This window comes from Mytilus californianus, unplaced genomic scaffold, assembly GCF_021869535.1.
Source record: "Mytilus californianus isolate M0D057914Y unplaced genomic scaffold, xbMytCali1.0.p SCAF_7, whole genome shotgun sequence".
NCBI lineage: Eukaryota > Metazoa > Mollusca > Bivalvia > Mytilida > Mytilidae > Mytilus > Mytilus californianus.
Genome location: NW_026262723.1, coordinates 2,211,204 through 2,236,132, shown reverse-complemented (window position 1 = coordinate 2,236,132; position 24,929 = coordinate 2,211,204). Strand labels below are relative to the sequence as shown.

At 31.4% G+C, this 24,929-nt stretch overlaps 1 protein-coding gene across 1 annotated transcript; it reads right to left on the bottom strand.

Annotated features, from left to right (window-relative positions):
- Window positions 1-1,540: 1,540 nt before the first annotated feature.
- LOC127708139 (uncharacterized) lies at window positions 1,541-19,670 on the bottom strand. Its single transcript, XM_052212977.1, has 7 exons — window positions 19,638-19,670; window positions 16,460-16,559; window positions 14,345-14,416; window positions 10,512-10,598; window positions 4,458-4,544; window positions 3,399-3,514; window positions 1,541-1,968 (listed from the first exon to the last, which is right to left on the bottom strand). The coding sequence occupies exons 1-7, from the start codon at window positions 19,668-19,670 to the stop codon at window positions 1,822-1,824; spliced, it is 642 nt and encodes a 213-aa protein (XP_052068937.1). The 3' UTR covers window positions 1,541-1,821.
- Between the last annotated feature and the right edge of the window lie 5,259 nt (window positions 19,671-24,929).

Genomic DNA, 24,929 nt, shown 5'->3' with positions numbered 1-24,929 from the left:
TTTTATGGGTTGTTCTTACGTGTATTGTTACACCGCTGTCCCAGATAAGGGGAAGGATTTGGCGCTAGCAAACTTGTTTTACCCCGCGACACTATGTTTGTGCCTGTTCCAAGTCAGGATCGCGAAATTCAGTTATTGTCGTTTGTTGCTGTATGTCATATTTGATTTGTTTATTGTTTTGTTCAAACCTAAGGCCGTTAGTTTTCTTGTTTGAACTTTTTTATATTTGTCATTTTGGGACTTTTTATAGCGTACTTGCGGTACGGGTTGTGTTCATTGTTAGGTCTTACGTTGACTTGTCGTTGTAAACTTCTACGTCATTTGGTCAATTGCGGAGAGTCGTCTCATTAAAAGTCATATCACTAATCTTTTTATCAATATAGGTATGTTTGAATGCACAGAAAACTTGATAATCAACTCATTTTGTGCATGTTTCAATAAATGACAATATTAGTTTATCGATGTTCAAAACTCATAAATGCAACAAAAAGATACAAATCAAGAAAAAAAACACTGAAGGATTGTCAAAAATTTCAAAAGAGGTAAGATCAGGTTAATCAATCATGAGAATCCACACCCAATAAAATTGTCACTAAAAGGTCAAACATGGCGATTCAAAACGGTCAGACAACTATTCCGGCATCTAAAAATCTAAGGTGCAAGATGCAAGGCGGTTTAGACCATATGAAAATAAGAAGTTTTTGTATAATAGCCAAAATAGACCAAATGACGTAGATGCAAGCAACAAAATAATATGTTTATTAATTCCTAGATTTTAAAATCTAAGGCCACGAACACATTTCTCTCAGTATATGAGTTTAGACACACAATGTATACAATACGTTTGGACAAACAGATCGAAACATGTTCCGTCGACAGAGCTAGTGTCTCTTGTGGATGCACACAAAAATGGTATGATATATGAAATCGGATCGGTCAAACAATTCGTAAAAGTGACCATGAGACTTTATTGTGTCAAATTAAGCATTGCTTTCTCAGCTCTTTAGTTGCTTGATTTTATGCGTGAGGAGCACAATCCTGTAAATGAAGTCCGTATAAAGTGAACACGCAAACCCTCGTCCTATCGTTTTGATAGTATAATTTAAACACCCATTGTAATACAAATGCCTGAAGGGTGGAAGATAACCAAGATCAAAAGATTAACAAATCATGATTTATTCCGATGCAATGTCTTTTAAGCGGGTGATTAATCGGAACTATCATGCACATAAATAATTTTCAGGGCCGAATCAATGCCTCACAGGCTGAACATTACATACAGATGACAGGTGAACAAATCATGACCAATTCCGATACAATGGATCCCGAGTGGCTTTTTCTAGGGACAATCAGTCATATCAAATATGGGTAGTGTTTAAACAAATGCATATTGGATGGCTGTTAAACAGATCATTCACCAGACTCACCACAAAAGTACTACTGAAGGTAATGTTATTGTAAATAACAGTAACTTCAGAACAGAGCACTACTTTTATTAGTAACATACGATACGTTCAGAACATTCAATGTACTCTCAACTATCAAAGTCTAAATAATAAAGGTTCATGTGCTGCTTTTGTTACAAAATCATATACGAAAATATAAAAATAAAGTGGTACAATATATCTAAATTGTTCGAAGAAATAATGTCAACTGCAACCAAAATGTATTCAAATTGCAAAAAGTTAAAAGTTGACTTTGAATATTGTTTTTAAAGCGTTCTGTGAAATAAAGGGCTGTTTGATACAAACAATTGCACAGCTCTTAAAGAACAACTAAAACCTAAAAGGGTTTCAAATAAACGTTGACCATATGAGAACATTAAGAAACGACATCACTATGACTGATGGGCGGAACTGACCAAATGTCAATACGCCTTGTAAATAGTATCCCTTCATCTATGTCTAACGTAGCAATTGCAATTGTATCTGACACTTGGTCTTCGACTTCCTTCTGTGTTATCTCTTCCTGTAATAAAAAATTACAATAAAGCCAAAACATCTGACAAAGACTTTTTTTTAAAAAATTTTTAAACAATTGCTTGAGATTTTCTCAGATAACTACTATACTTTGCCTATGTTTTTGGATTGTTTAGATCAATTCTTAAGAATCGTCACATTAGCTGCTATTACAGCTTGACAGAATGTTAGGTCAAAGACATATTCTCCTTACAGTCTCACTTTGTACACCACATTTTGTTTTGAAAATGAGTTTCCCACGATCATTTCCATATTAGTGGCATACACTTGAGGACATTTCTGAAATTTCAAAACACTGGGAGTCCCATAGTATGTTTAGCACCAGAAAGATTTATGTTATGTATTGTCTAGTTCTTTGAGAACAGTCGTTTTTATAGTCTCGTGGGTGTTTACTATATAAACTTTTATACGTTGAAATATGCAATTAGATTTATTTAGAAAAAATTACATCGAAAAAAGAACAAGAAAATGAGGATGTGTATGACGTAAATAGCCTACGTTATTGACGATGCCTCGAAATAATTATTTATAGATAAGCTGTTCCAAGACTTATAGTTACTTCTCGTAATTTTTCCCGTGGTGAATATAACGTTTAATAAAAAAAGATGTCCTACGTTTAAAGCCAATGAGGAAAGAGAATTGTTATAGTCATATAATAATATACACTTATTGATTTTTATGAGGCTGTACAATAATTTATCAACCCAAGATATATGTTTGAAAACTGCTCCCTTTTTATACTAAATGTATTATCTGCTTTTGCAGTTGGTAATTTTCATAAGTTGTAATATTCAATAAAGTTTACCAGTGAAATACACAGAAAACAAAAAGAAGAAAAAAATACACGGAAAACAAGAAGAAAAACGAAAAAACGGGAATGTTCATGACGTCATAAACATATGTCATTGACGTTGCCTTGGAAAATCTATAGTTAGGTACACGGAAGCTGTTCCAAATCTTATATTAACATCTCGTGATTTTTGCCGCGGTGAATATAATGTTTTATTTAAGAGTATTTCCTATGCTTTTATCCAATGAGAAAAGAGAAAATTTATAGTCATATAATAATACCTGAGATCAGCTGACACACGCACTTCTGGTTTTTCTACTTTTTTTTTATTTACAATAACTTAGAAATTTTCATCAAACTAATTACTTGAATATATGAGAATTGTTCTGTTTGAGTAATTTGTCTATGGTCGGACTGTCTGCAAATTGTATGGGCAGTACTGAATTTACCACAGTGGATAAGTCCAAAAAACTGGTAAAAAATAATCAATTAAGACTTTTTAATACATATAATTTATTTACTAGTGTTTTTCACAATACATGCATTTGCTTTGTCCCGAAGTAATTGCATTATTTTGGTACATATTCAATTGCTTGAAGCATTTTATTACTCAATATATATATACATACGTCAGCAGTTTTTGATACCAGTTTTAGAAGTCCCTTCATTATAGGTGCAGCATGGTAAAGTATAACAGCACTTGACATTACACCAATCATAGCACCTGTTATTGTATGTATTTGTCCTAATAGAGATAGAAAAAAAACAAAAATCTTGACTACAGAAAAAAAACCCAGAAGCGGATTTCAGGGGGGAGGGGAGGGTGTTCGGGTCCCTTTTCAAAATCCTGGATCCGCATCTAGTATTGAATATTGTCGATGGAACCACGGACATAAAGTCACAAAATTAAAGATTAAATAGGATAAAGCTAACAGCGCTGAAAGTGACTTTAAACACCAATCAATCGATCAACCAATCAATCAATTTCCTTTCCGCATTAAGGTTATGATAATGGTTACATAATACTATTTCGACTTACTATGGATAAGCATAAAGTAGATATCATTTGAGTGCATGAAATACAACAATTATTCACAAGTAAAATTATTGAGGCATTATGACCCTTAATTCTAGTTTCATTTCATCATTAATTGAACAGCTTTTGTCAATAATTGAATACACTGATGTGCATTTTTGCAAGAGAATAAACAAATTCGACATTTTTATAATTTAAAACTTTCTTTTGAATATTCTAAAAAGAATACACCAAAATGGGGTTATTGGTAAGCAACATTCTCAAAATGGAAGTGCAACAACGACGTGAAGTTATTTTTTTTTACGAATACGGGAAATGAAATTACTAATAGTCTTACAGATTCTGAAATGTCTAATACAGCATTACAGGGAAATGTGCGGAGGAAAATAATATTCTTTGTCGATGCAGCTGTTCAGAGTCATTGCTAATTTTTGTTTTGTATGAAATAATCGTTCACACGATATATTTAGATGTACATGTATATTTTTTTGTAGGCATAAAAATAATTGATAGAACAGGTACAGTTCACACTAATGCACCGATGTATACAAATCACAATTTTCAAACTGGACTTTGTTTGCGATATATTAATATCAGATGCGTAAATGTATAACTGATATTTTTGTGAATTAAAATTTTAAAAGAATAATACCTTTCAAAGATTTTTCTCCATTATTGGCTGGTGTAGCTGTCCTACCATCGCTGACCTTTTCGTCTGATGAAACTAGTGTAAATAAATCTAAAATAGCATGTCAATAGAAAGATCGACGTTTGCTTTTATTTAGCAATATTTTGGTTTATCGTATGTGCCCGATTGATTTCTAAGAAAAGTTCTTCAATTTACAACATTGAGTGATATTTGTCAAAGTTTAAAAAATCTACAGTATTTTATATCAAAACTATACCTTATCCGAGCTTGTACTGACATATAACAGCTTTTTATTGCATACACAAGCGTACAGATTCCTTGAAGTTTGGTAGTACAAAACAGGTACTCCTGGTCTTATATAAGACCATAATATGCCTTCCCATTTCAATATCCTTTTTTTCTGATCATTTAAAAAAATCATTCTACAATAATACATCAGTGATCAAAGTGCTTAAGCATTTTGAAACCAAAATTACCCAAACATTTTCTTATTTACAAAGTAAGAGGTATGCATAGGAACTGTTATGTCTAAATCATTAACTTTTGACCGAACTTGAATTAGCGGTGTACCTATTTCTATATATCAATATTACTATAGGTATTCCTTATGGTTAGAAAGGACAAATTTCGTTTTAATTTGATGCCTATAACTGAATATGAGTTATTAACAAATTTAACGTTGTTAATAATTTTAATAATTAAAATATTGAAAAATATTCAACAAGTGACCGAGCAACACATTATTTTTTTTTTTTGGGAGGAGAGGGGGGAGTTTATCCTTTTCAACATTCAACATTCGATTTCACCATTCAACATTCAAAATTTTTTTTTTGTTAAACTTTTTTTTCAATTTTTTTTTTTCAACTTTCGATTTTCTACATTCAACAATCGTTTTCAACATTCGATTTTCAACATTCAACATTCGTTTTCAACATTCAACATTCGTTTTCAACATTCGATTTTCAACTTTCAACATTCGTTTTCAACATTCAACATTCGTTTTCAACATTCAACATTCGTTTTCAACATTCGAAATTCGTTTTCAACATTCAACATTCATTTTCAACATTCAACATTCTTTTTTAACTTTCAATTTTCAACTTTCAACATTCAACATTCGTTTTCAGCATTCGATTTTCAACATTCAACATTCGTTTTCAACATTCAACATTCGTTTTCAACATTCGATTTTCATCTTTCAACATTCGTTTTCAACATTCAACATTCGTTTTCAACATTCGATTTTCAACTTTCAACATTCGTTTTCAACATTCAACATTCGTTTTCAACATTCAACATTCGTTTTCAACATTCGATTTTCAATATTCAACATTCGTTTTCAACATTCAACATTCGTTTTCAACATTCGATTTTCAACATTCAATTTTCAACTTTCAGCATTCGTTTTCAATATTCAACATTCGTTTTCAACATTCGATTTAACTTAATACACATGTTCAATATGATATGATTGTTCTAAAACGAATGTTGAAAGTTGAAAATCGAATGTTGAAAACGAATGTTGAATGTTGAAAACGAATGATGAAAGTTGAAAATCGAATGTTGAAAACAAATGTTGAATGTTGAATGTTGAAAACGAATGTTGAATGTTGAAAACGAATGTTGAAAGTTGAAAATCGAATGTTGAAAACGAATGTTGAATGTTGAAAACGAACGTTGAATGTTAAAAATCGCATGTTGAAAACGAATGTTGAATGTTGAAAATCGCATGTTGAAAACGAATGTTGAAAGTTGAAAATCGAATGTTGAAAACGAATTTTGAATGTTGAAAGTTGAAAATCGAATGTTGAAAACGAATGTTGAATGTTGAAAACGAATGTTAAAAGTTGAAAATCGTATGTTGAAAACGAATGTTGAATATTGAAAACGAATGTTGAATGTTGAAAATCGAATGTTGAAAACGAATGTTGAACGTTGAAAACGAATGTTGGAAGTTGAAAATCGAATGTTGAAAACGAATGTTGAATGTTGAAAACGAATGTTGAATGTTGAAAACGAATGTAAAATGTTGAAAACGAATGTTGAATGTTGAAAACGAATGTTGAATGTTGAAAACGAATGTTGAATGTCGAAAATCGAATGTTGAAAACGAATGTTGAATGTTGAAAACGAATGTTTAATGTTGAAAACAAATGTTGAAAGTTGAAAATCGAATGTTGAAAACGAATGTTGAATGTTGAAAATCGCAAAATGAAAAAAAAAAATTGAAAAAAAACGAAAGTTGAATATTGAAAACGAATGTTGAATGTTGAAAATCGAATGTTGAAAACGAATGTTGACCGTTGAAAACGAATGTTGAATGTTGAAAACGAATGTAAAATGTTGAAAACGAATGTTGAATGTTGAAAACGAATGTTGAAAGTTGAAAATCGAATGTTGAAAACGAATGTTGAATGTTGAAAACGAAATTTGAATGTTGAAAACGAAATTTGAATGTTGAAAACGAATGTTGAATGTTGAAAATCGAATGTTGAAAACGAATGTTGAATGTTGAAAACGAAATTTGAATGTTGAAAACGAATGTTGAATGTTGAAAATCGAATGTTGAAAACGAATGTTGAATGTTGAAAACGAAAGTAAAATGTTGAAAACGAATGTTGAATGTTGAAAACGAATGTTGAAAGTTGAAAATCGAATGTTGAAAAACGAATGTTGAATGTTGAAAACGAATGTTGAATGTTGAAAACAAATGTTGAATGTCGAAAATCGAATGTTGAAAACGAATGTTGAATGTTGAAAACGAATGTTTAATGTTGAAAACGAATGTTGAAAGTTGAAAATCGAATGTTGAACGAATGTTGAATGTTGAAAATCGCAAAATGAAAAAAAAAAATTGAAAAAAAACGAAAGTTGAATATTGAAAACGAATGTTGAATGTTGAAAATCGAATGTTGAAAACGAATGTTGACCGTTGAAAACGAATGTTGAATGTTGAAAACGAATGTAAAATGTTGAAAACGAATGTTGAATGTTGAAAACGAATGTTGAAAGTTGAAAATCGAATGTTGAAAACGAATGTTGAATGTTGAAAACGAAATTTGAATGTTGAAAACGAAATTTGAATGTTGAAAACGAAATTTGAATGTTGAAAACGAATGTTGAATGTTGAAAACGAATGTTGAATGTTGAAAATCGAATGTTGAAAACGAATGTTGAATGTTGAAAACGAAATTTGAATGTTGAAAACGAATGTTTAATGTTGAAAATCGAATGTTGAAAACGAATGTTGAATGTTGAAAACGAATGTTTAATGTTGAAAACTAATTTTGAAAGTTGAAAATCGAATGTTGAAAACGAATGTTGAATGTTGAAAATCGAAAAATGAAAAGAAAAAAAATTGAAAAAAAAGTTTAAGAAAAAGAAAAATTTTGAATGTTGAATATTATGTTGAAAAATGATTGAAACCCCCATGTTGAATGTTGAATGTTGAATATTGAACCAACTTGACATCCGTAAAGAATAATACCTGTCAAAGATTTTTCTCCATTATTAACTTGTGTAGCTGTTCTACCATCGCTGACCTTTTCGTCTGATGTAACTAGTGTAGATAAATCTAAAATAGCATCCCAATAGAATGAACGAATTTCCATTAATACTTACATTTGCGTATTTAGCACTATTTTGGTTTAACATATCAGAAAATATTAAGCAACCGGCATGCTATTTTGGGAGGAAATCTTGTAACAAGTTCTAATCTTGCAATTGGTTTCAAGCTGTTGAATTTGATTTGACCAATTCAAAATATTCAATGGCAGTTACAATTGAACTGTTTTTATTTAGAATATTGATTAAGGAATATATGTGCTGTTTTATGTAGTTTTTGATCATTTAAAAAATCGAATGAAACGAATGTTTACTGATGTACTTTAAGAATATTGTATTAGAATTGTACTTTATACCAGAATAACATCGAATTTCAGCATGTTTCCTCTACTGTTTACTTCTTGACTTATTGAGTACTGTGTTATGTGTTATTTTCATCAAGCATTTAAGCAACATATATATTAGACCAACTATAAAATATTATTGAAAATAAAGCATACTTTTATGGTGTAGTATAGATAAATGTAAGAAGCATGATTTTAAAATTTGATTTTTACATACTTTTTCATAATGGAAATAAAAAAACAATGTACGCACACCCCGATTGATTCATTTGATAAATTCTGCAATTTCCAGCATTGCTTGATATTTGTCATAAGTTTGAATAATCTGCAATAATTTTATAATCAAAATTATACCTTCTCCGGGTTTGTACTGACATTTAACATGCTTTTATTGCATACAAAAGCGCACAGATTCCTGGAAATTTCGTATTTCAAAACAGGTACCTCTAATCTGATATATGGGCTTAATACCTGTCAAAGATTTTTCTCCATAATTAGCTGGTGTAGCTGTTCTACCATCGCTGACCTTTTCGTCTGATGAAACTAGTGTAAATAAATCTAAAATAGCATGTCAATAGAAAGATCGACGTTTGCTTTTATTTAGCAATATTTTGGTTTATCGTATCAGATTATATTAACCAAACGACATGCTATTTTGGGAAGACATTCTTGTAACAAATTTTAATCTAACAATTGGTTTCAAGCTATCGAATTTTGTTTTGGCCAATTCAAAATATGCAATGCCAGTTACAACTGAACTCTTTTTCTTTAAAATATTAAAAATGGAAGATGAGATTTTCTCATCTAGTTTTCGACAATATGAACAATCGAATGAAACGAATGTTTAATGTTATATTTTAAGAATATTGTATTAGAATTGTACTTTATACCAGAATAACATCGAATTTCAGCGTGTTTCCTCTACTTTTATTTACTTCGTGACTCTTATTGGGTTATTTTAATCAAGCATTGAAGTAATATATATCGGAGACCAACTATAACATATTTTTGAAAATAGAAAATACTTTATGGTGTAGTATAGATAAAGGCAAAAATAGTATACCGCTGTTCAAAAGTCATAAATCGATTAAAAGAAAATTAATCCGGGTTAAAACTAAAACCAAGAGAAACACATCAACCGGACTATTTGATAACAACTGCCATACAAATATAGATAAATGTAATTAGCATGATTTTAAGATCTGATTTAACATGCTTTTTCATAATGGAAATAAAACAATGTACGCACAGCCCAATTGATATTTATGATAAATTCTGCAATTAACAGCATTGTTTTTTATTTTGTCATAAGTTTAAATGATCTACAGTATTTTTATATCAAAACTATATCTTATCCTGATTTGTACTGACATTTAATATGCTTTTAATTGCATACAAAAGCGACAGGTTCCTGGAATTTTGGTAGTACAAAACAGGTATTTCTGTTCTTGTAAATGGGCATAGTATGTCCTCCTTTTTCTATTTCAAATTGTTCTTATCATTCAGAAGAATCATTCAACAATTATTCTTCCGTGATCAAAGTGCTTAAGCATTTTGAAACCAAAATTACCCAAACATTTTACTTATTTACAAAGTAAGACGTATGCGTAAGAACTGTTAAGTCTAAATCTTTAACTTTTGACCGGACCTGAATTAGCGGTATACCTATTTTTACTTATCAGTATTACTATAGCTATTCCTTATGGTTAGAAAGGACAAATTTCGTTTTTATTTGATGCCTTATAACTGAATATGAGTTATTCACAAATTTAACGTTGTTTATAATTTTAATTATTTAAATAATGAAAAATATTCAACGAGTGACCGAGCAACACATTAATTTATTCATGCACGTAGCATTTGAGTTGATATTCAGTGTTGTTCGGTCACAAGTTAAATGTTTTCTCAATATTTGAATCATTCGATTAGTTATCCTATAAGTAACACTGGTTAGGAGTGTATGTCCAGCTAGATATAAATGATGTGTTACTATTATTAAACTTGTTAACAATTCATATTCAGTTATGAGGCGTCTTATTAGTTATTCTTTTTATTACATTGTTAATGAGCTTTTTAATGAAAATAAAGTAGAAAATGCGTAAATGTATTATTGATATTTTTGTGAATTACAATTTTAAAAGAATAATACCTGTCAAAGATTTTTCTCCATTATTGGCTGGTGTAGCTGTTCTACCATCGCTGACCTTTTCGTCTGATGTAACTAGTGTAGGTAAATCTAAAAAAGCATGCCAATAGAAAGATCGGCGTTTTTGTTTATTCAGCAATATTGTGGTATAACGTATCAGAATATATCAACCAAACGGCATGCTATTTTGGGAGGACATTCTTTTAACAAGTTTTAATCTAACAATTGGTTTCAAGCTATCGAATTTTGTTTTGACCAATTCAAAATGTTCAATGGCAGTTACAATTAAACTCTTTTTCTTTAGATTATTAATAATGGGATATGAGCTTTTTTCATCTAGTTTTCGATAATAAGAACAATCGAATGAAACGAATGTTTAATGTTATACTTTAAGAATATTATATTAGAATTGTACTACATCGAATTTCAGCGTGTTTCCTCTACTTTTATTTTCTTCGTGACTCTTATTGGGTTATTTTAATCAAGCATTGAAGCAATATATATATAGTAGACCAACTATAACATATATTTGAAAAAAGAACATACTTTATGGTGTAGTAAAGATAAAGGCAAAGTAGTATACCGCTGTTCAAAAGTCATAAATCGATTAAATGAAAACAAATCCGGGTTAAAACTAAAATCGAGAGAAACACATCAACCGGACTATTTGATAACAACTTCCATACAAATATAGATAAATGTAATTAGCATGATTTTAAGATCTGATTTTTACGTGAGTTTTCATAATGTAATTAAAACAATGTACGCACAGCCCTATTGATATTTATGATAAATTCTGCAATTTACAGCATTGATTTTTATTTTGTCATAAGTTTAAATGATCTACAGTATTTTTATATCAAAACTATGTCTAACCCTGACTTGTACTGACATAGAACATGCTTTTTATTGCATACAAAAGCGACAGGTTCCTGGAAATTTGGTAGTTCAAAACACGTACTTCTGTTCTGATAAATGGGCATAGTGTGCCCTCCTCTTTCAATTTCACATTTGTTCTTATCATTCAGAAGAATCATTCAACAATTATTCTCCACTGACCAAAGTGCTTAAGCATTTTGAAACCAAAATTACCCAAACATTTTACTTATTTACAAAGTAAGAGGTATGCGTAGGAACTGTTTTACTTTTGACCGGACCCGAATTAGCGGTATACCTATTTCTATATATCAATATTACTATAGCTATTCCTTATGGTAAGACAGGACAAATTTCGTTTCTATTTGATGCCTGATAACTGAATATGAGTTATTCACAAATTTATTTAACGTTGTTAATAATTAAAATATTGAAAAATATTCAACGAGTGACCGAGCAACACATTAATTCTCTCATGCGCGTAGCACCTGAGTTGATATTCAGTGTTGTTTGGTCACGAGTTGAAGTTTTTTTTTCAATATTTGATTTATTCGATTAGTTATCCTATAAGTAACACTGGTTAGGAGTGTATGTCCAGCTAGATATACATGATGTGTTACTATTATTAAACTTGTTAACAATTCATATTCAGTTATAAAGGCGTCTTATTAGAGTGTTACGAAATGGTATATACTCGACGGTGAGGTTGACAAATTAGACTTTAAATGTAGGTATTGTATCAAAACACAAAAGTGCTTTAAAGATTTAAATTACCTGTGTATCATTTGAATCTTATGCTTACACTGCATAATACTGATGTCCACGTATATTTGTACCTTATAACAGACGTCCTTTTGAAAACATTATTCTACATAGACAATTTCATTATACCTATTCCTTATGGAACAAATATATTCCATAACAATTATTCTGTGAGAAATAAAAATTATAAATCCCATAATATTTCTTCCTTTTGCACCTTTGATAGGAGGCAAGGACATTGCAGAAAGGATATAAAATTTAGAAGAGAGAAGGGAAGCCGAGAAAAAGTAGTAATGGATAAGAGAAACAAATTCCCGCAAACCTCTATAATTTAAAGCAATAAGTACTTGCTATCTTAAATTTTTGCGTTTACGAAATCTATAGGGACGGACCACTTATCCTAAAGGGGTGTTTACCCGAAGTCAGAACTTTTTTCCTAACATAGGAGCTTTTAAACTTTGCACAATGTATGTATATACATAGAAAATGTGCAACTCCTTTCATGGAATTATTTTGGATAAAGTTTGCCGTTTTTGTTTTCGGAGGTTGAAATTTCGTGAACTTTTGGCAATTGTACAAATGACCAACATGACAACTCTGTAGCCTTGCTAGCCTTGACTAGACCTTGTAAATGATTTTATTCATAATAATCTGTTTATACCTACTCAGGAAAAGCTTAATTTCCCTTATACAATTTCATGTAAAATGTGACTGGTTCGACCCAACGAAATGAGGATCTTTGGAAAAAGACACCATGTAGATATTTATGCAAAGTTTCAAAACATTTCGCATTGTAATTTCTGAGGTCTAAAATTGTCTTAACCGTTTGACCATCCTTTCAAAGAGTCAGAAAAATATCCTTACCCTCTAATGCATGTACTTTCTTTGTTTATTTCTTTAACTCTAACTTTAACAAAGTCTTTAAAAAATGAAAAACAAGTTGATATTTCTCTTGCAAGGGTGACTCGTTTTTCGCCGGTTTGAAATCCTAAATACATATTCCTGCATATTTCTCTTTGATGTTTCTGTTCATGCTGCGAGTGCACAAATATATGCTTAGATACCGATTCTTTGTGAAATGTATGACGTGACGAAATACTTCTTAGTCGACCGTAGAAAATAGGCGACAACTATGTGGCAGGTGACATTAAATGCCCACAGTGTTAGCGGTAACTGACAGCAATGTTCATGCAATTTACAGACCACACGCAGAGCCTCGGGAATAAATTTACTCCAGATACCGGCATTGCATATACATACGCAGGTTTTTGTGGACAGTAGGAATCATATAAGATTTACACGCAGTATTTTCCTAGGACAACCAGATGATGCTCAACAGTTTAATCTACTGCCTTCAATTGACCAGGCATAAAGTTAGATTTCCCCTAGGATTTTGTCATATTAGGTAATAGAATATCGCATGTCAATCTCCTCTTGTAACCCTGTATAGGCATCATAAACTTCGAGCTACCTGTAGACCAAAAGCGGAAAGAATATTATGTAAAAAATGAACTTGCGCTTATCGTTCGGGTGTCGGTTATCTGTGGAACACGCTTTTAGGCGCTTATCAACTTTGAAAATCAGTGGAAGCCTATGGTGACTTCAGAACAAAAAATCAACCAGACTGTAGAGTTTTGTGCAGGTTTAGTAAAGATTGTTTGATTGTTGTTTGTTTTCGTCCAGTGACAAATAGTTCATGCATTTTCAGGACGAAGTTTAGAAATGGAGTGACAGTTTGATATGTTCGAAGAACTAATTAATATAAAAGAATCAAACTGGCTTATATTAATTTTTTTCAAATCTAGAAGTGCATACTTGAATAACCATTACTCCCTCCCCTCGCACACACGTTCACCTTTCCCGTCTTATAATCAAAAGCAATGATATCAGAAAATGATTCTTCTAAATTAATATAATTTTAAATGAACCTAGAACTGTGTATGATAGATACCAGGTTAACATCACGCAAAATGAATGTTACCGGTTTTAATCGAAAATCAACCATTATGTTTTGACACAGTCCCCACTTATAAAGTCTAATTTGTCAACCTCAGCGTCGAGTATATACCTTTTCGTAACACATCTATAAGTTATTTTTTTTATTACATTGACAATGAGCTTTTTAATTAAAATAAAGTAGAAAATGCGTAAATGTATTATTGATATTTTTGTTAATTCCACTTTTAAAAGAATAATACCTGTCAAAGATTTTTCCCCATTATTGGCTGGTGTAGCTGTTCTACCACCGCTGACCGTTTCGTCTGATGTAACTAGAGTAGATAAATCTAACATAATATGCCAATAGAATTCGAATGAAAAAAGTTCCATTAAAACCTACATTTGTGTCTTCATCAATATTTTGGTTATACATATCAGATTATATTAACCAAACTGCATGCAATTTTGGAATGAAATCATTAAAACAAGTGTCAAACTTACAATTAGTTTCAAGGGATTGAATTTAGTTTTGACCAATTCAAAATATTCAATGGTAGTTACAATGGAGCTCTTTTTCGTTAGAATATTAATTAAGGAATATGTGTTTTTTTATCTAGTTTTCGATAATGTGAAAAATCGAAAGAAAAGAATGTTTAATGTTATATACCTTAAGAATATTGAATAAGAATAGTAATTTATACCAATAATATCGAATTTCAGCGTGTTTCCTCTACTTTTATTTACTTCTTGACTTATTGCATATTGTTATTTTCATCAAGCATTGATACAACATACTATATGGTGTAGTATAGATAAATGTAATAAGCATGATTTTAAAATCTGATTTTTACATGCTTTTTCATAATGGAAATAAAACAATGTACGCATAGCCCAATTGATTTTTACGATAAATTCAGCACTTTACAGTATTGATTTTTATTTTGTCACAAGTTTAAATAATCTACAATATTTTTATATCAAAACTATACCTTATCCGAGTTTCATCTGACATATAACATGCTTTTGAAATAAATGAAGCTGTTAGTTTCCTCGTTTGAATTGTTTTACATTTGTCATTTCGGAGCCTTTTATAACTGACTATGCGCTATGGGCTTTTCTCATTGTTGAAGGCCGTATGGTGACCTATAGTTGTTAATTTCTGTGTCATTTGGTCTCTTGTGGAGAGTTGACTCATTGGCAATCATACCACATCTTCTTTTTTATACTTCTCCCGTTCTCCGGGCTTGTACTGACAGTTATCATGCATTTTATTTCATACAAAAGCGCACAAGTCCTGGAAATATGTTACAACAAAACAGGTACTTCTGATCTGATATATGAGCATAATATTCCTACCTATTTCAATTTCATATTTTTTTTTTAATCATTCAAAAGAATCATTCAACAATTATTCTTCTGTGCCCTAAAGATTTTGAAACCAAAACTACCCAAACATTTTACTTATTTACAAAGTAAGAGGTATGCGCAGAAATCCTTATTTTTTGACAGGACCTGAATTAGCGGTATACCTATTTCTACCTTTCAATATTACCATAGCTATTCCTTATGGTTAGAAAGGACAAATTTGTTTTTATTTGATGCCTTATAACTGAATACTGTGTATTCATCAATTTTCGTTGGATACCAATTTTCGTGGATTTCATGGTTACAGATGAACCACGAAATTCAATGTTCAACGAATGACACATTTTCTATAGGCTTGTATGTAGACTTCATCAAAACCACGAAATTAAATATCCACGAACATGCAAGTTTTCGCTAATCCACGAAAATTGGTACCCACGAAAATAAATGAATCCACAGTATGAGTAATTAACAAATTTAATGTTGTGATATTGAAAAATATTCAACTAGTGACCGACCAACACATTAATACACTCATGCGTGTAGCACTGAGTTAATTTTTAATGTTGTCCGGTCACGAGTTAATTCTTTTCAATATCTAATTATTTGATAAGTTATTCTATATGTAACAAGGTTAGGAGTGTATGTCCAACTAGATATACTTGATGTGTTATTTCTATTAAACTTCTTAACAATTCATGTTAAGTTATAAGGCATTTTATTAGTTATTCTTTTTATTACATTGACCGTTGGCTTTTTAATGAAAATAAAGTAGAAAATGCAAAGAACTAAAAATGTATTGTACGCATTCAATCTTTGCTTTGATACAACGTCATCGACAACGTCTTGACAACAACTATTGATAGAAGAGGTACAGTTCTCACTAACGCCCCGCTGTACACAACTTATAATTTTAAGACTAAACAGTGTTTGAAATATATTAACATCGGGAGCGATAATGTATTATTGAATTGATATTTTTGCTAATTACAATTTAAAAAGAATAATACCTGTTAAAGCTTTTTCTCTATTATTGGCTGGTGTAGTTGTTCTATCATCACTGATCTTTTCGTCTGATGTATCTAGTGTAGATAAATTTAAAATAGCATGCTAATAGAATAAACGAAGTTCCATTTAAACTTACATTTTTGTATTTAGCAATAGTTTGGTTTTACATATCAGATTATATTAACCAAACTGCATGCTATTTTTGGGAGGAAATTCTTGAATCCCAGAGGTGGCGTAAATCAGATGTGGATACTTAAAAATTCTAAAGATCTCATCTTGCAATAGTATCAAAACATTTGACTTTTCTACCCTTTATACAAGTAGTACACATTTTTGTTTAGGGGATAGCTGAAGCCCGTCTCCGGTTGCGGGATTTTCTTGCTGTATTGAAGACCCAATGGTGGCCTTGGGCTGTTTTCTGTTCTTTGGTTATGTTGTTTTGACACAGTCCACATGTCCATTCTCAATTGTATTTCCCATTCAAAACTAAAAGACACATTGAAAGAGTTGGTCCTGCTCTGGTTCAAAAACAGAATGGCCAACGTAAATACAAGTATCTTGTCTTAGGGAGGGATAAATCCTACTTTGTAAAAATCACTTTGATTCAAATCAAAAATACTATAAAACCGACATTATCAAGATGCTTGATCTCTTGATTGACAACATATTTGTTATGTTTGGAGGACGTGTTTTTCAACAAACAATTGGCATTCTCATGCAAACTAACTGTGCTCCTCTTCTCGTCGACTTGTTTTTGTATTCATATTAGACTGATTTTATAAAGAAACTTTTTAAAAAGAAAGAAAAGAAGTTAACAGTATTCTCTAGCTTTACCTGTCGCTATAAAAATGATGTTCTCTCATCAAATAATTCAAAATTTGGTGACTATGTTGAACGAATCTATCCCATCAAACTTGCGATAAAGGATACAACAGTTACAGTTAAGTCTGCCTCATATTTTGACTAACATCTAGATATTGACAATGAGAATCTGTTGAAAGTAAAACTGTACGACAAAAGGGATGATTTCATATTCCCAATTGTGAACTTTCCATTTCTATGTAGCAACATTCCAGCAGCGCCTGTTTACGGAGTATATATCTCCTAGTTGATAAGATATCCCAGGGCTCTTATTTCCTATCATGATTTTCTTGATTGAGGGTTGCTGCTCACAAGAAAGTTCACAAACCATGAGTTCCAAGTGGTGAAGTTGAAATCATCAATACGTCAATTTAATTGACGTCATAACGAGTTGGATGAACGTTATGGAATATCCGTATCACAGAAGATAACGGATATGTTCCTAATAACGTAAGTACAGTCCCGTCCCCTTTTCCCGAATTTGACCTTCCGAATTAGACTTATTACGAACCGGGGTTGAACTAACATGATCCAGCAGGATCTGCTTTCCCTTCCGGAGTACATGAGATCACCCAAAGTTTTTGAATGCGTTCGTGTTGCTCAGTCTTTAGTTTTCTATGTTGTGTTTTGTGTACTATTGCTTGTCTGTTGGTCTTTTTCTTTTTTAGCCATTGAGTTGTCAGTTTGTTTTCGACTTTAGTTTGAATGTCCCTCTGGTATCTATCTCCTCTCTTTTGAAACAGGTTTTAATCTAACAACTATTGTCAAGCTTATTGGATTTTGTTTTGACCAATTCAAAATATTAAATGGCAGTTACAATTGAACTCTTTTCTTTTGAATATTAATTAAGGAATATGGGTTATTTTCATCTAGTTTTCGATTATGTAAAAAATCGAATGAAACGAATCTTTAATGTTATACTTTAGGAGTATTGTAATAGAAATGTACTTTAAACCAGGATAACATCAGATGTCATCGTGTTGCCGCTACTTTTATTTTCTTCTTGACTTATTGAGTATTGTATTTTTTTCATCAGGCATTAAAGCAACATATATAGTATACCAATTACAAAATATAATTGAGAATAAAACATACGTTTATGGTGTAGTACATATAAATGTAAATAAGCATGACTTTAAAATATGATTTTTACAGGCTTATTTAAAAATGAATAGAAACAATGTACGCACAGCCCAATTGATTTTTATGATAAATTCTGAAATTTATAGCATTGATTTTTATTTTGTCATTAGTTTAAATTATTTACAGTATTTGTATATCAAATCTATACCTAATCCGGTCTTGTATTGACATTTAACATGCTTTTTATTGCAAACAAAAGCGTAAAGGTTGCTGGGAATTTGGAATTACAAATCAGGTACTTCTGATCTGATATATGGGCAAAATAAGAATTCGTATTTCAATTTTATATTTTTTTTCTAATCATTCAAAAGAAACAATCAAAATTTGTCAGTGATCAAATTCTTAAAGATTTTGAAATCAATAAAAAGTAAAATCACAAAAATACCGAACTCCGAAAGAAATTAAAAACGTAAAGTCCCTAATCAACTGTCAAAAGCTCAACACATCAAATGAAAGAATAACAACTGTCATATTCCTGACTTGGTACCGGCATTTTCTTATGTAGAAAATGGTGGATTAAACCTGGTTTTATGTTTTATATTAAAATTACCCAAACATTTCACATACTTACAGAGGTAGAGGTATGCGTAGGAACTGTTTTGTTTAAATCTTTATTCTTTTGCCGGACCTGAATTAGCGGTATATTGGGGATATTTTAAAAATAATACACCAAAATGTGATGATTGGTAAAGAACATTCTCAAAATGGAGGTGCAACCAGAGTCGTGAATTTATTTTTGTTTACGAATACGAGTAATGAAATTACTAAAAGTCATCCAGCTTCTGAAATGTCTAATTCATGGAAATGTGCGGATGAGAATGATATTCCTTGTCGATGCAGTTATTAAAAATCATTGCATAATGGGTTTTTTTTTCTGTATAAAGTAATCGTTCACAAAATATATTTACATCCATCAAAATACATGATATAACAGTTTACAAATTACAGTTTTAAAACTAAACATGGTATGCGATACATGAATATCTGAAGTGTATATGTATTATAGATATTTTTGTGAATTACAATTTAAAAAGAATCATACCGGTCAAAGATTTTTCTCCATTATTGGCTGGTGTAGTTGCACTATCATCACTGACCTTTTCGTCTGATCTATCTAGTGTAGATAAATTTGAAATAACATGCCAATAGAATGACCGAACTTCCATAAATACTTACATTTGTGTATTTAGCAATATTTTGGTTAAACATGTTAGATTATGTTAACCAAATGGCATGCTATTTTTTGGAGGAAATTTTCTGTAACAAATTTTAATCTAACAATTGTTTTGACCAAATATAAAAGCCGTTAAAGCAAGCTATTTCCCTTTTGATGGGGCCTCGGTGGCCTAGTGGTCAACCTGGTCTTAATACTGTATCACTAGCCTATCAACACTGAGGTTGTGACTTCGAGTCTGGCACGTGACAGGTGAGTTCGACTTCAATCTTAATTGACTAGGACCGACAGTTGCTTCCACCACCAATTAAAATTGATCACCAAGAAATAGCAACAGCCCTTAAATTTACTTTAAACACCAATCTATCCATCAACCAATCAATCAGTTTCCTTTCAGCATTGCTGTTATGATAATCGTTATATAATACTATTTCGACTTACTATGGATAAGCATGAATTCAAATTTATGAGTTTGAACGGCCCTCTGGTATCTTTTGCCTCTCTTCAATATCATTTGAGTACATGAATTACAACAATTATTCACAGGTATAAAAAATATTGAGTCATTTAGACAAATTTTGTTTCATTTCATTTCATTAGTAATTAGACAGCTTCTGTCAATAACTTAATACACTGATGTGCATGTTGGCAAGATAATACAATTAATTCGCCATTCATTATTTAAAACTTTCTTGTGGTGATTAGTTAACTACATTCTCAAAATGGAAGTTGACGTGACGTGAATTTTTGGGTTTTTTTTTTTTTTTTTTTTTTACGAATACGAGCAATGAAATTACTATGAAACTATTAGAATGAAATTCTGAAATGTCTAATTCAGGAATATGTGCGTATGAGAATAATATTCCTTGTCGATGCTGGTGTTCAAAATCATTGCATAATTTTTGTTCTGTATATAACATGTATAATAATCGTCCATATAATATATTTACATGTATATATGAAATGATGTATTTACATGTATATATTTTTTGTAGGCAGAAAAATACTTGATAGAAGAGTTAATGTTCTCAGTAATGCACCGCTGTATACAAATTACAATTTTAAAACTGAACATGGTTTGCGATATATGAATATCAGAAGCGTAAATGTATTATTAGACGTGTTAGGAAAGTCAATATGATTTTGACGCTGATGTTAAATACCAATACCACTACAGGCTATAGCGGGGACCATCTGAACATTCATTATAGTTACCTGTATGGGTTTGTTTGATAATGTTGAAATGATTTTTAAACATTAAAATATTAACAATTTATTCCGCAATACATGAATACACGGAAGAGGATCCAGCAAAACAACACGATCATTACTCTTGCATTGTGTCATAGTAGGGATCGATTAAGTTTAAGATCGTTGTTCCCCCATTTCTTACTATTTTGTTGAACGACTACAAGGAAAATCTACAAAGTGATCAAAATAAATGAATAGAAAAAAAACACAGGAATCAAATCACATTCGAATCTGTTTTTTAACCTGCATCAATCTTTGTTCAAAACGTTCGTTTATTTGAAATTTATTTAAAAAAATAATTGTCATGTCGGGGCCTTTCTTAGCTTTTATACGCATGGAATGGTTTTGCTCCGTGTTTGGGGTCTGTCGTACGGTGATCTATGATTGCAAACATTTACGTCATTTTGGTCTCTGGTAGATAGTTGTCTATTTTGGCAATCATACCGCATCTCCTTATTTTATATCATTTTCTAAAATTCTAAAAATAAACCAAACTAGAAATTTGTGTACTTGACAATTAAAAAAAGACTGAAACAAAAGCGTTTTCAATTTGATTATCTTTATATTTTTATTTTATCTAGAAAGGTCACTGACAATTTTATATAATGTTAAATGAATTAATTCTTGTACACATAAAGAATTTGCCCTGACATTTTCCTTCTATCAACTTTTATCAGTTAGTTTTACGGAAAAGAAAGGTTATCGAATTAAGTATTAAAAGATTGAAACGTTTGGACATTATCAAGCATGTTAAATTTACGTTTCGGTGAAGGGTCGGAAGTTGTTTTTTTTTCTTCTTGTTACCACGGCTTCCTCCACCAACAAAACAGAACACCACGATTAAATTGAGATATGTTGAAAGTGGCGTTAAACTTTCATATGGAGAAGTTAATATTAGTATCTTTGGGTCAGAAGGTTATTTTGAAAATGGAATATTCATTTTCAACTCTTTCAAAACAAAGTCTGCTAAATTATATGTCGGGCATATATATTTTCGATTTGCTTCATTTTGTTTTGCCTTAGATTCACTATACACTCCGCTTTCTAAATTTGACGGTATATAGTGATAGGTGAATTGGTCCATCCGTCCGTTCTTCCGTCCCTCTGTCCATTCATTGCATTCATACCCAGAAAGTAGTAGACAATACGAATCACATATAGCTCATGGAAAGTGGTTTTCTTGAACATTAAAACGATGCGCAGCAAGACAACCTTCTTATGTAGCCCCCTGCTTCTTAAAGTTTTATATAGAAATAGCACTGTATCCACTTGTGTCCACTTTTTATTTACTTTTTTATATAAAGATATAAAGATGTGTTCAGATTAGTACTGATTTGTTTAAGCCACACATGTATACGCGTTCCTGTATCCCTGGACACAAAATGCATGCTAACTATATTTTGCAACGGAAAAAGGACATATATATTGTGGAGAGACAAACCGAGTTATTCAACTATTAAGCATATTTTAATAATATCGCTTAATATATATATTTGGACTTGTGGCCGTAAAATCCGTCATTCCCATTCTTGACTCTTACATATATTTTTGTTAAGTTTAGTTTTGCACTCTTAAATCAAACAAATACAAATTAATGTATGAATGTATGAAGATCTACGTAAGGCCAATGCACGTCTTAAAATTTGGAGTCGACATTAACTGTTCGCTTCATGTTGTATCAAACACACCACAAAGGTAAACTATTATACTACGCCGGGATACTTTTCACTGCAATTGCGTTTTGAGAAAGTCCACACTTAAATCTTGTATCGGTATTGGTATTTAACATCAGCGCAGTATTTAAACCCCTTTCCTAACACGTCTACTGATATTACTGTTATTAATAATTTAAAACGAATCATACCTCTCTCAGATTTTGTTCTAATAGTGGCTGGTCTAGCTTTTCTACGAACTCTGACCTTCTCTTCTGGTTTAACTAGTGTAGATAAATTTAAAAACTTTACATTTGTGTAATTAGCAATATTTTGGTTAAACATATTTACCAAACTGCATGCTATTTTTGGGAGGAAAATCAAGCAATTGATTTAAAGCTATTGAATTTTGTTTTGATCAATTCAAGATATTCAATGGCAGTTAAAATTAAACTCTTTTTCTTAGAATATTAATTGAGGAATATGTGCTGTTTTCATTCAGTTTTCAATAATGTGAAATATCGAATGAAACGAATGTTTAATGCTATACCTTAAGAATATTATATTAGAATAGTACTTTATACATGTTATACCAGAATACAAAAGCTCACAGGTTCTTGGAAATTTGGTAGTTCTGATCTGATATATGGACATAAAATGTGTCTGTACTTGCATCTGTGCATTAGCAAGTGGAAAACGAAAAAAACATTTTAACAAATGTAAAGCTAGATATAAAACCAGTTTTAATCCACCATTTCCTACACATGAAAATGCCTGTACAAAGTCAGGAATATGACGATAATGGACTTTCCGTTTGAATTTTCCTCGGAGTTCGGTTATTTTATTATTTTACTTTCTACATACGGTTGGTCTTTCGTTTGATCAACCCTGGTATGCTATTCTTTTTTGGTTTGTACTTGCAACTACGCATGAACAAGTGGAAAACGAAATAAACATTTTAACAAATGTCAAAAAGAGGCGATACCTAAGGAACATTCACTCTCATATGTTGAAAGTAAACTGAAAAAGCCATAGCAAAAATAGGGACCAAAAGAAAAACAACAGAACACAAAACATGATATAGAAAACTAAAGACTGAGCAACACGAACCACACCAAACACTGGGGGTGATCTCAGGTTTTCCGGAATGGTGAGCATATCCAGCTCCACATGTGGCACCCATCGTGTTGCTAATGTAAATACGAACTTTATGATAAGTCTTATCCGGAAGGTCACACATTAATAATAGGAATCGCAAGCCCTGAATTATCGTATCAACTGGGAAATATGTACTGCATATGCAGGCGATGCTAGAATGTTGCAACCTATAAATAGAAAGTTTTCAATGGGAAGCTGAAATCAACTCTTCTGTGGTAAAGTTATGTTCTCAAACGACCATCATTGTCATTTTCTAGATTTAAGTCAAGATATGAAGCAGATTTAACTATATCTGTTGTATCTTTTCTTTTCGATGGGATGGATGCGTTCATAATAGTCACCACATTTTGAATTGTTTAGTTAGAGGACATAATCTATATAGCGGAAAGCGAAATTAAAGGATAATATAAGCTCTGTTCATTTGTCCTAAGATGCTGTTGTATGAATTCAGCCTCGTAATAATAAAGAAACAAGTAGACAAGACGAGGAGCACAGTTGGTTCCCATGGGTATGCAGATAGTTTGCTGAGAAAACACGTTTTCCAAACGAAACACATAACTTTTAAATGAAGAAATCAAGCATATTTTTTTACAAACTTAAGCCAATTTGCCTAACATTTTTGCTAGTCCTTCATAATTGAACCCCTTTGATTCTAAAAAGTCTGTCTAGAACTTCGCACAAGTAGATTGAGAAAATGAAATAATTTTAAGATTTTCCTCTAAAATATTCGATCAATCAATTTGTCTATTTCATACCCTCTCTCTGTATATATTATATTTTGAATCTTAGTGTTTTTATCATGATTACCCAGATAAAGGGTAGCTGCATAGAGATATTGAAACAAGGGGTCTTAATAGCAGAATGGCATATTCGTAATGCTACTACTTTTTGGTTGACCCTGATTGAAAACCTGGGACTCAGATGAGAATGGCTGTGTTTCATTTGTCGTAACCACAACTGAGTCATCTGTTCCTCAGGTGTGAAGTTACCGAAAGCAACGTATCACTAGAATGGTATTTGACATTAGTATGTGGATTGTACAAATAGTTGAACAAGAATCCTTATCATTCTGGAGCACCTGATATTACTATAGTGTAGACGGGCTTGATATTGCCTAATATCTCATTTCCTCTGGAGAGTTCTATGGACTGTTGTCTAGTCTATTTGTCTCTATTCCATGGTGTTTTCTGTCGATTTATGGTTTTTGATTGCCTACGTCTTGCTTTCTTTTCT